General features: G+C 38.3%; 2 protein-coding genes across 7 annotated transcripts; one reads left to right on the plus strand and one right to left on the minus strand.

Moving 5' to 3' along the window:
- Positions 1-71: 71 nt before the first annotated feature.
- LOC125053824 lies at positions 72-2,429 on the minus strand. Of its 2 annotated transcripts, none has more exons than XM_047655396.1 (4): positions 1,898-2,429; positions 1,447-1,697; positions 1,116-1,256; positions 72-984 (listed from the first exon to the last, which is right to left on the minus strand). In XM_047655396.1, the coding sequence occupies exons 1-4, from the start codon at positions 2,100-2,102 to the stop codon at positions 823-825; spliced, it is 759 nt and encodes a 252-aa protein (XP_047511352.1). In that variant the 5' UTR covers positions 2,103-2,429; the 3' UTR covers positions 72-822. The 2 variants fall into 2 exon arrangements, with proteins under 2 accessions (XP_047511352.1, XP_047511353.1); XM_047655397.1 differs by having other exon boundaries at positions 1,808-1,900.
- A 978-nt stretch (positions 2,430-3,407) lies between these two features.
- Positions 3,408-14,780, plus strand: LOC125053821. Of its 5 annotated transcripts, XM_047655393.1 has the most exons (10): positions 3,408-3,570; positions 8,084-8,225; positions 9,951-10,136; positions 10,217-13,104; positions 13,324-13,632; positions 13,702-13,859; positions 13,935-14,001; positions 14,178-14,284; positions 14,411-14,469; positions 14,584-14,780. In XM_047655393.1, exons 3-10 carry the CDS (start codon positions 10,066-10,068, stop codon positions 14,702-14,704), a joined length of 3,780 nt encoding a protein of 1,259 aa, XP_047511349.1. In that variant the 5' UTR covers positions 3,408-3,570; positions 8,084-8,225; positions 9,951-10,065; the 3' UTR covers positions 14,705-14,780. The 5 variants fall into 5 exon arrangements, with proteins under 5 accessions (XP_047511349.1, XP_047511348.1, XP_047511350.1 ...); XM_047655392.1 differs by having other exon boundaries at positions 8,081-8,225; positions 13,324-13,859; XM_047655394.1 differs by having other exon boundaries at positions 13,324-13,859; positions 14,398-14,469.
- The last annotated feature ends 1,700 nt before the right edge of the window (positions 14,781-16,480 follow it).

Below are 16,480 nucleotides of genomic sequence, written 5' to 3' on the forward strand. Positions count from 1 at the left end.
TAGCAACACTGGTATTTTCTTTAACCATTTAACAGACTTGGATGCTAAATTTCATAAATAAAAGGCCAGAGAAAATAGTATAAAGTATAATTGAATCCATCTTATATTTACGGTAGAGTCATCCTATAATTAGCTACGATAACAATGAGAAGAAAGACTATTACAATGAGTAGGAGAGCGGAGGCAAGCGCAGAGAACGCAGAGGCTTCGAATGAAGCAAGAGCTGCTTGAACGCTCACTGCCGCCGTCAGTGCAAATAATACCGCGCTCCATACCGCCATGAACCAAATGTACACCTCGCACAATGCGTCGCTTTCGTGAACAGCGGCAGCTATTAGAAGTGCGTGTGCAGCTGCCAAGAGCACACCTGACGCTCCGCAGAAATAGCGCACGAGCTTTAGCAGTGATGTTCCCACTACACCGCTTGATGCCAGCCGGCGCGCACCTTCCGTGCTACCAACCCACAAAAACCCTCCGGCGCCTATCAGTCCGACAACGCCACTCGCTATTGTTGCCACTCGTAGTGGAACACAACAGCAGCAAGAATGCATCACGGGGCACTCGTCCAGAATGTATACCATATTTAAGCGTAGGGCTAGGTTGAAAGCTTACGTGTGACTTGCCGTGAAAGTTTTCAATACTTTCATGTTATTGTTTTAACTATATGACACATCAGCGCGACAATAACGCTGTCACTTCACACTTCGAGATTAAATAAAACAAAGAGTATTAAACTGTGAGTTGACAGCTCAGACATAACTGTTCAACACTCTGTAATCAGTAGCAATATAATACAAATTTGTGTGTGTTGTATACCAAGAGTTAGGAACTCAAATCATCATCGTCATCGGTGTCTGAATAGCTGGGTTCGCCCTGCCCTTCAGGTAGCAACTCTAATTTGACCCCTCCACTGCCCTCTTCTGTCCCTTCCTCGATGAATACATCTGCGCTCCTAAACTCTATGCCCGCATTTGAACTCCGTACCTGAAATGCAATAGTAGATACATTCGTAGATGAGATTGGCAGATTAATTTTAGTAACCACTTGAATTCAGACATCTTAAACTAGATTTTAAGCCTAGGCAGAAGAAGAATAGGCAGATATTGGGCGCTAACCTGTTGAATGACTTTAAGTATTTCCACCTTCGCTGTAAGCTTCTCATTGTCTGACATCTTTCTAAAAGAGGGAATCAGAGACATAAGAAAATGTTTGTCTTCATCTATCTTCTCTGCCTTCGGTTGACTGCATGGCTGTAACTGAAAAAAAAAATTATAGTATAAAATTACTAAACTGGTACGGTTTTAAAGTTAAAAACATTATTTGATAAAATATACCTTCTACAGTGTTCTACTCTTACTACATTTGCCGCGTTTTGAACTAACTAAATTTACCATTTAAATAAACCAGATTTATTATATCTGATGTATTAATTAATAAAAAACAAACCTTGCGCTTGCGTTTCTTGAGGCGTGTAGGCTCTGGTGGCCGCGGCGTTTCGGTCGCGGGGACGTCTATAATGTCTCCTGTATCGGACGGCGAAACGACATGCGGCATCAGAAATGACATGTGTTTGTAGTAGACGTATGGCCGCCGCGGAGAATCGGTTCCGCCGCCGGTGCGCTGCGCCCGCCGTTCAGCTTCCACATGTCTTCGAAACGTATCGCGAAGGTTACGCCACTTCTTGCTTAGATCCGACACTGCCAAGGCGAAACAATAATTTAGTTAGTCTAAACATGAAAGAAATCACATATTACTGCGTCTTAGGCATCTCCTGGACAGGCGTGCCCTCCAATAGGCCACATCTCACCTCTCACACCTTTTAACATCAGATAGGATTGTGGCCAAAGGTCTGCCCAGTTCTGTATAAAAAAATAGTGTTAATTTCTTATAGGTATACCTTTAACTTCTTTTTGAATTTCACTTAATTCTTCCCAGTCAGGGATTAAGGATTTTGCGACTTCCATCCATACTTTGGTCCTAAAATAAAAGTTTGTCCTCTCCGTGTTGTCTTTCTCGTACAAAACTGGCCATTTTTGCACTTCTTTTATTATATTTAATGGGTGAATTTCTTCTAAAATCTTCTTATTCCTTGGCATCGTCATAACTTCAATGTATTAATCGCGTATAAGACAATTTACATCTTTCAAAATTGCGTAATTAAACTCCTCGGTGGATAGTAGTAAGGTAGTATTCAAAACAAAGACAAAACCCCAAACCAAACTGCCAAACTTATTCCTCTTCCTATAAATGTTTCAATTACGCACTTCAAATTATATTATTAAGAAGTAATAATCACGATTTATAAAGTTCTACCGGTTTAAAATTTAATACAACAATACGTGCGTTCGTCGCGTGTCTACTGCACGAGGTCATGCGAAGCGAAACGACGCGGTGCGGGACGCGGTGGGGCGCGGCGAGATCGTGTCGTGGTCCCCTGCCCCTGCCACCCGCGCCCCGCATAGTTAAATAGTACGAGTTTATTTCATTAATATCTTCAATATTAGGGCTTTAACCGTCGATTATTCTTATAAATGATTTCTAGATTTAAGGACGTAAATTAATTAGAATTTAAAAAAACTTAACAATTAACATACCTGCTGATATTCACCCGACTTATATATGGGACCCATATTCCTAGTGAGATCGATGTAAAAAAGCCACACCAAGCCTAGTTCATTTCGTCGATTGAAACATTAATTACTAGTACAATATTGGTTATGCATGTTAACGTAAAATTGTAAAAACCGTTAGATTGTAATCTATCGGTTATCGGTTATCGGTATTCGGTAGATTGTACTACACTAACTTAGTTATCATTCAAACTTCTTTGGTCAATTACAGATTAATTTTACTTCCCAACAATTTCATATAACTACCGAATAATAATACGTTAATTTGTAAGCAGTTCGTTGAGGTTCACAATCTTTCGACAGTTTACAATCTCGCGAGATAGATTACAATCTAACGGTTTTTACAATTTTACGGTGACATGCACACAGTAATCTTTTGACCTTGAAATATATTTTAAATTGTCCATATAAGACTCTTTTCAATAAGATTTTATGCTTGCAACTATTGTTTAAGAAAAGTCTACACGCGTAAATCTGAATGAATGGTATTTTGCACTCCCTGCTAAGGGAGCAGCAACTAAAACTCAGATTCCATAATATACTAAATACGACCGGTATGAAATGAAAACTGACCTACGAATCGTAGCCTTTAGGAATACAGCGGATTTGATGACGTAAATATATAATGGTTGCAATGCATAATTGAAAGTTTAAACAAAAAATTTCAGTGATATAGACAATTATATTAGGCCAGCTTAATTAGATTTACCGTGTCTTAAAGTCTAGTGTATTTAGTACTTTCTGAGCTCTAGTAGCCACTAGCCTGTGGTCTGTATTTAAGCGTATAGTAGTGTGAACATGCTCGTGGCGAGCGTACGTGTTTCGCGCGTCCGTTAGAGCTCGCGAGAAGCGGCTGAACGCGACCGAGCGGACCACTCACCACGTACCACAACAATAGTACCACTACCTCAAAAAAATCTACCACCACTGTTCATCCCCGGTTAGTAAAAATATCCGGAATTTTTTACGTGAATATGAATCACATTAAGACAATTATATTCGGTAAAATTACACTCGTGTTTTTGGAATGAAAAAATTGCATTTATTTATACAACAAAAATAACAGGTTTAGTGCGATGAAGGAAAACATGGTTAACTTTACCCTTGAGTATTCTGCTGATTACAAATAAACCCACCGTAAAGTAGTTTTAATATATTCGCATACTTACACTATTATAACGAATCGATTGTTCTTTTGATAAAATTTATAATCATAAGCGTTATCGAAGTTTATTTAACCATAAATCTTTAATAATCGTAATATTTATCGCAAAAAACTAAATAGATATAGGTCATTTATGGGTGTTCTTCAGATTTTACTAGTGGTTTGACACATGGTCGATTTGTAGGTCCCGGTGTTCACGATGTTTCCTTTGCCGCATGATCGAGTGTTAATAGCACACAGAAAAAACCACATGCACTGCCAAGATGCGAAATCACGGCCTCAAGGTTGATAGTCGCTTAATCACCAGGCACTACTAATATTACTCACTGGATATATTTTTTGTTAAGTACTAAATAAAAAAATTACTAAAAAAAAGTCAGTTTTGTATCGCATAGTCTGGACATACAACGACCACCATTTAAGCCTTGACTTGTTTAAGACATCGCGTAATATACTTAAAAGGAATATTAGTAATATTCATAGCGCTAAATCACCTGCATCATGAGCACACCCCACATACGGTGTGTATCTCACTTTCACACAATCACACAGAGCACAGCCGAATTAGGTATTACGTATTTAATATTTATATATATAATAGTAAATGTTTTATCCTTTTTGTATATATTATATATTTCATCTTTGGCTATTTTTTATGTAATAAGAGGCAAACAGGCAGTAGGCTCACCATGGACACTCACGTTGCCAGAAGTGCGTTGCCGGCCTTTTAAAAACTGGTACGCTCTTTTCTTGAAGGACCTTAAATCGAATTGGTTCGGAAATACTTCAATGGGCAGATGGTTCCACATAGTGGTGGTGCGCGGCAAAAACTGATACGGATGGTATTTTGTATTCTGCCTTGACGTCCGATAATGAAAGCAGGTATTAGTTCGAACTATATGTTTAGTTACGTATAACGTGTGTATGTTTTTTAATTGTTTTTGGTTGTATATAAAATATGTTAGGTGATTACGAAATAAATAAATAAATTAAGCATAAGGAATTCATATGGGAAACCGACATAATACTAAAGTGCACGTTTGTGACTCAGCAGCGAATGGCTTGCTTTAGTTATTTCTATATTTGCATTCAAAAGTTAATCTCATTGTTAGGGTTGTCCAGAATCATTATCTTCGCGAGTTTACCTGACGGATATAGGTACATTAACTTTAGTCCAGGTTAATCTAGGAATTACTTTTTTCATTCTTTTGTATTTATTTATTACAGAAATACATACATTATCCTTACAGACTATGCCAATACGATAATGTCGAGAAACATTAAATAAAATATAATAAAGTACATATATAATATTAAACACATAATATACACAATATAACTACTGTGAATACACTCTGCGAACATATAAATATGTCGATAGTGTCATAATATTAAAGTGAGAGCACTAGTGGTGGAAAAGCTTGCGTGGTATAGGTGAACATCGTGGGGGAACCGGCATTTTTAATCCAATATTCAACGTGTGTCAGGCACAGAAGACCAATCACAGACTTGCCAATAAAAAGTACAGATGTAGTCTACGGCATTCGATCAATAATTATTATTAAGCCTTTATTGCTGACACCCAGTAAAATATATTACAGCTTATTTAAGCTACACAATAAAACTTAATCTAATACATCATATGACCTGTTTTTGGTAATCAGCCTGTCCGGTGTTATAGGCCTCTTCCAGCTGCTTCCATTATTTTCTGATGTTATTCGATTTTTAATTATTCGATCAATTAATTAATTATTAATATTAATAAAAAAGTTATAACGGACATCAATTTTTTCCAAAAAACGTTTTCAATTAATTTCAATTAAAAGGTCTTCATCACTTCTATTTGACCAAACTGTGCATAAGCACTATAAACAAATTATAAGCAATTCTAAGGATTACTTTTTGTCGTTAAAGGAAAGTTACAAATCTGTCAACCAATACGTGTTATTAATAATGAATATTGACACTCCTAGTTTTTGTTGAGGCCTTTCTAGTTTGCATGTGTTAGAAGAAAGTGAAAACCCTAAGATGAGATGTGTGGGCGGATATGAGGCGACCACGGTGACTCATGGCCTGTATCATTGAGGACTAAGTTGTCCTACTATGGTACGTTATTTCTTACGAGATGATAATCCTGAATCCTAACGGGGCTTTTGGATACTATTTACACAAATTCAAACCCGTGTGCGACTGTGACGAAAGAACCGACTAAACGTTGGTTAATTGTTGAGTGTGTGACTTCCGAAAGATCCAGGTGCGATCTGGAGCTTGAGACTGGCATGAGGGTATTCCACAATGGGCTATCCGATATGTTGCTCAAGCACAGATTACAGCTGGAAAAATACTGGCAAAGAGTTGTCCAAGCACAAGAGTCCGATGAAGAAGAAGACGCCAAGCCCACCAGACCTACTTTAAGCAAATAAACTCAATTTTTAAGAAAGGGGAGATTTGACACCCCCTTGCTGCCTAGCTCCTAGGCCACAAATCTGCGTGGTCGCGTTCCTGATAGGCTTTTAGGGGTCTATATAATAAAAAATGATGATAAATACTGAACGGTGTGAACGTAGCCCCAACGATGTTCGTACAGTTTGTTTCTTTAATGTTTTTGTTTGTGCGTTGTAAAGACTTGTGTTAAAATTAATGAGTTACTCGGTGAGGTTATTTTATTTGAGCGTTCGATACAGTCGAAGGTCAAAAGCTTTGCCCTCTCCGGAAGGTCGAGGCTAGCCACCAAGTGGCGACTTCCACTTTCGGCTATGAGATGTAATTTTTAACTAAGGACATAATATAAGATGTTCAAAATATACGTTGAAAATCAACAGAGTTGCGATTTATATAGCAGCGAAATGTTTATAAATCCATGTCATCCTCTCGAAGTAGATTCCGCATTTCATGTTTATCTTGTTACTAAAAATATAGATTTTTTGTTGCCTTGTTGTTTGAACAGAACTAGTAACAAATAGAATATTCAATTGTAATTGAAATTAAAGGTATCAAAAATTTACTGTGACTCGACGCTTTCGTCAATCTACCTTATATAAGAATAAAACATATTTCAGGATTATTGCTTTTTCCGTCTAATATATGTATATTAATATACATTTGGTTATCTTTCGCGTAAGAGTTCGTAGGCACGTAGATTGTAGACTGAAATTTACTATCGTAAAAAATACGGAAGTGAATTAAAGAAACTTATCTTTCAATAATTTACATAATTATTGATTTTATTATAATTTTCAGCGATTAGTGGTTTTTTCAACAGAGTATTACGAGCTCCATGTTATAAAGAGCCCATCAAGAGAGAAGGAATTCTCTCTTAAACTATGTATATTTACATACATATTTAGTTACACATAATTAGGTCGTTCTCGCTATGACACTAATTACGATATGGACATCGATGATGCGTGGCGGCTTCTCGATCTCCGGGAGTCGCGCTCTGAATCCGACGAATACCCGCTCCCTCTCCCTCTGTTGCATCCTCAGATCTACTGCATATTATGTTTGTTCACGCGATCCGATGTCTGCGACATTTCGCCGCACATTGCAAGGCCGCTCGCTTCTCAAGTGTCGGTTAGCCTTTGTTCTATCTTAAGAAATAGATACTGACCACTGTAGCGGTTTGCAGTTTAATATCAAACCAGCAATATACTTTATGTATAACCTACATCGTTGGGACTATTCGTCTCTTTCCGATTCGTTGTATTTTTGATGTAAATTATTGCTATTTCAACATTTAATAGCTAAACGTGAATGTTGTTGTATCGTTGCCATGGTAACACTCTACAAAGAGTCTAGTATCGAGTAGAACAGTGGCGTGAGGCGTGTGGGCTCGGGTGCAGTATGTGTGTCAAGAGAGGTGCAATTATACCGATTTTGACCCACTTGCAGGGCGCCGGTAGGTCAACGACCGCGGACCTATCTTTATTGATATATCATTTCTTTTTACAGAACCAACAACAACCTTATATTCATTAGAATTCTGAACGTAATCAATATGGGCCGTCTACTATTACTTACGTATTCGTATAGGGCATAATAATGATTAATACATGTACATAAGATGGTACCTAAAAGACGTAATAAGATATGTATTTGTTGTATTGTTAGTAGTCTTAAGCGCTATAAATATAGTTGTAATAGATGGACGCTACACCAGTTTGGTCTCCATTTATTTTCGCATTGATATTTTTGGTAAATAATGTATATTGGTGTTGTATTACATTAATTCGTTTAAATTTACATAATAAAGAAACAGTTGAATGTATGTAAGGATGTTTAAAAGCAGGCAGGACGAGACGGCGTCGTCGACGTGCATCGCCTGGTGTGGGAAGAGCGTCTCCATCTTTACGACGAGCATCGCCGGCGTTGAGGGAGGCTTTGCGGGTGCTGAGGGACGCCTGGCCATCGCCCGCGCCACTGCGGCTCCGGTATACCTATTTTGTGCATCACCCTAGAATGAATATCATCATCTATCAAAGTTCCCGTCTGATTTGGAAAGACTTTTGTTTCATTTTCTCTGTACTAAGATAAAAATCATTTTAAAAGAAGGTCGTAAGGTTTTTAAATAATTTTGATATCCGATTCCCGCTTATATTTTTACATTATAATAATCTTTTTTCTCACAAGAAATTTACTGAACAAATAAAAATATGTTTCTAGTATTATATCGTTAACACATTCATTAACAATTTCTTCACTTAGTGTACCAAATTGTAATAAAGGACATCGCTTTTGAGAGGTACATACCAGACTTAGTACCGGACCCTCACTAATAAATTTACAGCCTGTTTTATTTAAATTTTTAAGATAATTCAGACTTAATTAATTATTTTTTTAAATATTCAGATATCGCTGCCCAAGGTTCTGCAGCAAATATTAATTTTCTGCGTCACTTGATAACGCCCCGCTCTCTGCATGTATGTTAGTTGAGACTTATGTGTTTAATTTGCATACGGAGATACAGCACAATAATGAATACACAATGAAACGCTTGTGAAAGTGTAATTAATGTTTGCATATGTCGTTCTGAAAAATATTCAAGAAAAACAGATTGAACTTAAGAATATAAAGACTGAGAATTGTTTTACATTAAAACAAATTTAAATAGTTTGTACTCTGTGGCAGTGTACCTTTAATGATGGCAGCATGTCCTCACTGTATTGCGATACTTATTCTTTGAGCTAAGAAAGCACCAGCTCGAGTCACCGGTCTGTCACCTATCAACTTAAATCTTGCCCACGGCCCAGGAGTCTCTACTCCAAAGGGTACAAAATCAAAGTTGGAAGACTCTTATATTTGAACCGTTTATTATCTTCTTAGATATTTCTTTTACAATATTTTCTCGGGTTTATTATAGTTTCTGGCCACCAAGAGAGACTAGTTAAGAAAGTGCGCAGTAGTGTCTTTTGTTTTTTTTGTTGATATGCATTTATTAGGACTTAAATTGCTCGGAAAAAAGCTAAGAACAATTTGTCTCAGTTTAGAGACACATTGTAAATATAACTTAGTTTAGAAACGATATTTTATTTATTTTAAGTCAGTTTTCATGACAGCTCACTATGTTGGATTGTGCTATAACTCTTATCCAATAGTCAATATAACGATGGGTAACAGTATTCTAAGTACCCTTAAATAGATAAAATGTGGTGGTCGTAGAATGCGAGAGACGCGCGCTTCTATTCCCGGCGCGAACATCTGATCGCAAATAGCTCGCTAAACGAATACTCTTTGCGGCTTTCGACTCGTCAGTCAGTTTCAACGTTAATTCCTAGATTTTATTCATGAAATACATTCGCTGCGTTGTCGAGTAACTTTTATTGTGAACCTTGTTTGGCTGTCTGTCTTGTCTGATATTTTGTGAAGATAATATGGTTTATAAACTGTATGATGACGTTGTAATTCGCTGATCAATTACGATAAGTGCCCGTCGCCGGCCGCCACTCAATCACTAATGTACGTTTAAGTATGCAGGGAGGGGAGGGGATACACTTAACTTTGCATATTATTTGATAGGTACTATCTAGATTCTAGATGATATGTGACAGCTACATAATCCTAAAGAATTTGTCATATTACAAACGTTTCTAAATTGCAATCGTTATTTTTAACAAGACACGTCATATATTAAATAATTAAAATTGTCTTTTTTTTAGATTCAGAGGTTCCGGTGACGAACGCAGCACCGGTGCAAGCGGAGAAGATAGTGGTGATACAGTAGAAAACACTGGTAGAGACACATCTATAGAGAATCAACGCCAGGCGCAGGCTATGTGGTGGGGTGGCGCATCCCCCGGCCTGCTGCGGCGCCGCTACTCCGTTCCCGAGACTATCATGAGGAAGTAAGTTTCCTTATTATGTATCAAAATAATGAATATAATTTTGATACATAAGGGTCTAACATAAATTGATTATATTTCAGATATCGGTTGGCTCAACAGCGCTCTGAGTGGGAAGAGGAAAGTGCGCGGGAGTCGGCGCCGGCATGTGGGCGGTGCACGGGTGAATGCGGGGGCGTCGCGGGGGGTGACATGCGAAAGTCTGCCTTATTACGAGTGTGGGGTCGCGCCGAGCCGTCGCGCTGCCGTTGTGGCGCCACGCGCTCTCTCGATGGATCCCGATGCGAGCTACGACAATCGTCACGCTGCGTTACTCCTAAACGGCCCCGTCTCGATGCTTTGTCACGCTCTCCCGATCCAACCCTAAGACTCACATCTAGTGCATATTCCAATAAATCAACTAAAAGTTCAGAAACAGCGCTATTCTCAACTGATACCAGTTCTAATTTTCGACAGAAAATTCTGCCAAATCCCACTGATGCATTTTCCGAAGAATACTCGTTCACAGAACCGTCTGAGCCCACGTCAATACCAACCGCTAAAGAGATCCCTATTAGAACCACCGAACTTCGTGAAGTGTCATCGAGTGGCAGTCATATAGATGGTCGTGTCAGCGAGGACACGCTCAACGCGGAAAATGATGATTGCAATATCCTTCCTTACAACCAGCCTCTGTCCATCGATACACAACAATATGAAATTCTTGAAATTGTGGTTTCGGAAACGCTAAACGTCCAACAGAGCCGGGATTTAAATTATGAAGGCGTGTCGAGTCCAGTCAGAAATACGACTATCAGAAGTAAGAAAATTCCAAATATCAATATCGACGAGTATGTATCTAATATATTAGTAGAAAGTTTGAATTCACTTACTGATCAATTAGAGTCAATAAACGCTTCCATGGGATATGACAAAAGGCTAAACATTGTGGAGAAAGAAATCAAAGTAAAGTTACAAAATACGGGGGTAAACACAATTGTCCACCTTAGTCCTACTTCTAATAATCAAATCATATTTGGTAATGAGGAACTCTGTAATAACGATGGGAGACTAGAAATCGAGAATGACGTGAGAAATGAGAGCAGTGTTCATATAAGAGACAGTGCATTGAGCGTTGAAACAAATAATAACCTTACCTCAGCAGAGAGTCTTAGGGATAACAATGGCAACGGCGACCGGCAGGAACCAGACGGCTTGTTGACCGTTACAAACAATGAATCCGTTAACAAAGCAATTTTACAGCAGATACAGAAACTTTTTAAAGATGAATTTAAAAAGAGTGGGGATGATGAAAGAATTTCTCATATACAAACATCAAACATTGACATCGATTTAAATAAGAATATTGGCACGCATACAAGTTCTGGGTCCAATAATTCAGCAACTTCAATAACGCAAATGCCTAGTAATTCGAAGTCCTTGGAGGTTTTAGGCGGAGTGGGTGCCAGAAATTATTACGAAGAAGTTGAAGAAAACACGTTAATTCCTAGATTATCAGCTTTACCTCACAGTGACTCCATGGAAGTGAATACGTCATCTTCTGACGACACTGATATGCTGGGGTCGGAGTGCGCCAGCCTTGTTGACAGCCTAGATGACCCCAATTCACCACGCTGTGCCTTTCTACGCCGGAGCCGCGCCTCGATCCACAGAACCGATCTTGTACGGTCAGCTATTGATGTGTTGGACCTCCTACCGGAGAATGCTCAAAATGATGATCATTCTCCCAAAGAAAAGGGTGAATCTTTTTTCGTAAGAATAAAAGATGGCGATTGTGACTGTGAAAAGGAAAATTTGATTGTAGCAGATCATATGCCAGAAACCATTAAACAGAGATTATTCAGAAGACATAGAAAACGAGAACAACGAATGGAGTGTGTTAAACGGACCAAAGTAAAACAATTGAGAAGAGATGTAAGAAACAAAGAAAACGAAGATTATAAATATAGAAAAGAAATTGAGAAAGAGTGCTTTGCCATCGTTAATGCGCTCATAGATGATGTTATAGCAAAGATTGTACAAAATGAATACAAGAATTTAAGAATCAAACAGCAGTCAAATAATGTTTTAGCTGCAAAATCCGAAGAGAATTTAAGCAGAAAATCCAATAAAAAAGACAAACAATCATTGCAATCAATTAAAAGTAGAATGGTTCATTCTCAATCGTGTTCAGAATACATTGACAAGAAATTACAGAAATCGAATCATCAGCAGCATGTCAAATCTAGTGTTGATTTACCACCGACGGTCGTCGAACCGAAACCGAAAAGAATTTATCAAAAATCTGAAATTTATGATGGCAATAAATGTATAGAAATTCTTGAAATATTAGAGTACGCAAATACTTCTCAAAATTCTTCAGATACTACAAACTCTGACGAAAATCATAATAACTTTATAATAAAAAGCAAGAAGTCAAGAATACCTATTCCTGTTTATGAAAGAATTCAACGTTTACCAAAAACCGGCACCCAAAAAAAATATAAAAATGGTTGCTCGCGAAGTCAGTCACCTCAGACGAGGGAGAGAAATCAAAAAACCAAGCAGTTATTGGCGAGTATGCTGTTCGATGCATTTGCGGGAGATTCGGGACCGGTTAAGGACACGTCGCACCGTCGTCCACCTGTACCGTGTGAGCCCCGCGCGAGGTCCAACTCATTACGGTTTCATAATCCTTTCGATATTATACCTGAAGAGAAAAGCAGTCTGAGCATGGACTCCACGGGTGAAGAGTCCGCTGGGCGCCGAGCTTCTGCGCCCAGCCTTGCCGACGACTTGTCTATTGAGCTCAACGAAAAGCCCAAAGCACAAGAAAGACTGCAAACGCCTAAGTTGCCCACCAAATACCTCAAGAATGCCGGAACGTCTCCTATGCCGGAGCTGAAGCAGCCGCAAAAACACGTAGGCACAGCAACATCGCCAAGCCGCAAGTCAGCCGCTACCAGCCCCAGACGCCCACCACCCGCAGCAGGTACCCCAATCTAACCGCTGCTGCACGCGTCTAGCACTCGCCACTGTCGAGCTTACAGCGTTCCTCTGGAACATATTTTTGTTTAAATTAAATAAATATATCACAATAGTTATCGGCACCCAACACTCCAACGTGTAGAACTTTTGCAATTTATAAGTTGATTATCGTTTTAAATAAATTATATTATGTGACATCCAGTATCGTTTTATTTTCTTAAAGGTTTCGAAAAACGGAAGTCGGTAACGACACAGTGTGATGAGACGCTAAAAAATATAAAAAGTGACACGGAATCAAATAACGTACGAAAAATTAAAAGTCACAACTGTCTCAATAATCACACAAAAGCACCCCAGAAGCAAACGAGACCGAAATGCGAGCGGGAGAAGTATAAAAGTTCAGCACAAAGTGTAGGTTGCGATGCGGCGTCGGAGGAAAGCAGCAGCTCGGGTGAATCAGACGCCGCACTGGTGCCACCAGGCTGGCTTGCGACGCGTCGCCGACGCCGTGCAGCCCCTGCCACCCGTCTTGGTAAGTCATCGTCTCACATTGATTTACAACTCTGCCGGCTCCAAAATCTATCAAGGATTGTATGTGCAGGCGAGTGGGCAGTGACGGTAGCAGGCTCTTGTGCGGCCGCCCTCCCTAATGACGTCGAGATGCGACTACGTTTTCCTGATCCGCGGCCTTCCCATCACAACCCGCAACCCGAATCGCCTCCTCGGCCGGCACATCGTCGCTTCTCGGAATCCTGTACGGTAAGCAAAGTATACGACCATAATTAAGGATTCGGTCCTGGTCAGTAAGGTCCTTAACATTAATGATGTTTTCAGATGGGTAGCGAGCGGGCAAGGCGAGGCAGCGAGCGGCTTACTCTCACGGTCAAGAAGGAAGCCTCAGGTTATTTTTACTACATTCCACCACAGACTATGCACACGGCATCTAATATAGCGTTAAGCAACGACGAAAAAAGTTCAAAGTACATACACCCTTCTGCAAAGTGGTAAAGTATTTTTAGTTTTACGAATCTTGGACACATTTTAAGGAGTTAATCTATATTTTTGAAATGACTTTAGATTCTTCAGTTGTTGCATCAAAGAGCATGAAGAAATCTCGAGATCTCCTACCAGAGCTGCAGGAGACATTTCGCGCTTCCCGCACTGACACACGGAGCTCCCTCAAGGTACACACACACTGAACACACGTTGTTACGCCATAAATCCCCACCGCTTCTGAATTTGTATGAGCCATATGATATGTAATGTTGCTTGTATACATATTATTTACATCGAGAAGGCGGTTGTTTCAGACTCGGCGGGGATCCTCCCTACACTGCTGGCTTCCGGAAGAAGACTCCGCAAGCATCAGGTAAATAACCTTAATTCCTAAAGAGAAAACCACGTGAATTTACAGACATAAATGTTTAAAATAGACCACAATACATTTTTGTACTTCCCTATAATTGTGTGCATGTATGTGCAGGGCGCGTGGCGATAGTAGCGGATCTCTGTGTGTGTCGGGTCGCGGCATCGTGCCGGAACGCAAGCCGCCGCGTGCCCCTTCCATTAGGACTCGACGCTACCCAAACGATATGAGATATTAAAATCTTCCTTACACTGCCCCCTATATCTAGGATTTTGTTGGTTACATCAAGCACTAATATAAACTATGACATTCAACCTTCTTTTATTTTAATCTTCCTATAACGTCTTTGTAGAAGTAGAAATAAAAATTTAGGTTATATATCAGATAATACGACTTCGGATTCGACTCTCTCACCACATAATTGAAAAAAAGACGCCCCTTGCTACATATTAAAAAATAGTGCGTGCGTACATATACATGTCAGAAGTGAAACTTCTTTGGCAAACTAATTTTTAGGTCTTGTTCATATTTATACAAATCTAAAACTTTAGATTTCCGAGACTTAGAGGGAGGGAAAAAGGAAGATATGGTAGGAATCTAATGAATTTAATTGTCATTAAAATATTAAAAGTATCCACAATTAATACAAATTATATATTTTTTTAAATTTATTTATTTCAAAATAAAAACACGTGGCATTTTAATGTACTATTCGTCATTTGAGATTTCAATAAATAATTTTGCATAAATTCTCTTTATGAAATTTTAATTTTAAAAATAGAATTTCTATAAGGTAATTCGACCTCGGTCTCAATCGCTCTCCCGCTTTTCTTCGATAAAAACGCTGCACATCTTCGTGACGCTGATATTTATTATTATTGCGTTTCGTCCATAAAAAATTTACCTTCATGCATGAAAAAAACTTTATTTAATATGCAGCAAAAGCACAAAAAATTATTAAGACTACGTGTATAATATATATTTTTATATAACAAATTTGCGTAAATTGCGGTTAATAAATAAAATATGCGCAACTAAAGATGAAACCGGTCAAAGTGTATATCGTGGAAATTTCGAACCCCGGGTAATCAGTATTGCAATGAATTTTACTTCAGGCGTTCGAGATTGACTGTGGGGCTTAAAATTGATTGCAGTTTATATTCAAAAAGCCTTTTCCAATATTTTAAATCCTAATTTAGATAATGTTATTGAACTTAACAAATTAAAAAAATAATAAGACTATATAATATGACAAGTCCTCTCAGTGGCTCAAAATTGAGCTACACTTTTCTTAAAAGAAAGGATGCGTGTACTTATGTACGCGCGTAAAAAGTTATACTTCTTTGGCATTATTAAAAATATTTTTTAGCATGCAAATGATTAATTACAATTAAATAATCAAAGACTGGAAAATGAGTCATTATAGTCAATAAAGTTCAGTTTACATTTGAAAAATTAAATAAATAAATATTTATTATTATTCTCTTACATGAAGTGTAACATAAATTCTATTATTATTCGAATTTTGTTTTTAAATTATGTCCAATGCCTGTTATGTTATGTTCATTCTGTTAATTTTGTGTCACGGTGCGCGCGCATCGTTAAATTTCACTCTCATCAATTTTTCATAATGCGCCTAAAGAAGTATAACTTCAAAAAAAAAACTGTTGAATTATAAATTTCTTTTAAGTAGACTAGATTGAGATTTGTTCTAGAGTCCCTTTAATAATATTTTATGTAAGGCGTAACAAATTTGTGCCAGTGCCACTAAAAATTTGTGTCTAAAGGCCGATTTACATTATCTTAGTGTTAAGGAGAGTGCTTTAGTACAACTTGAAAGGCAAGTTCTTTAGTGCTTTAGTGCGTTGCGAGTGAACGTTTACATTTCTTCCAGTAGAGTATCATTACAGCGCCACAATGAACGCGCATCGACGTCGGCAAATATGTACGCTCTATTCTACGCAAAATACTAACTGTAGTTAGTGAACAAATAGAAGACGAGATTTTATTCGAA

This window comes from Pieris napi, chromosome 11, assembly GCF_905475465.1.
Source record: "Pieris napi chromosome 11, ilPieNapi1.2, whole genome shotgun sequence".
Classification (NCBI taxonomy): domain Eukaryota; kingdom Metazoa; phylum Arthropoda; class Insecta; order Lepidoptera; family Pieridae; genus Pieris; species Pieris napi.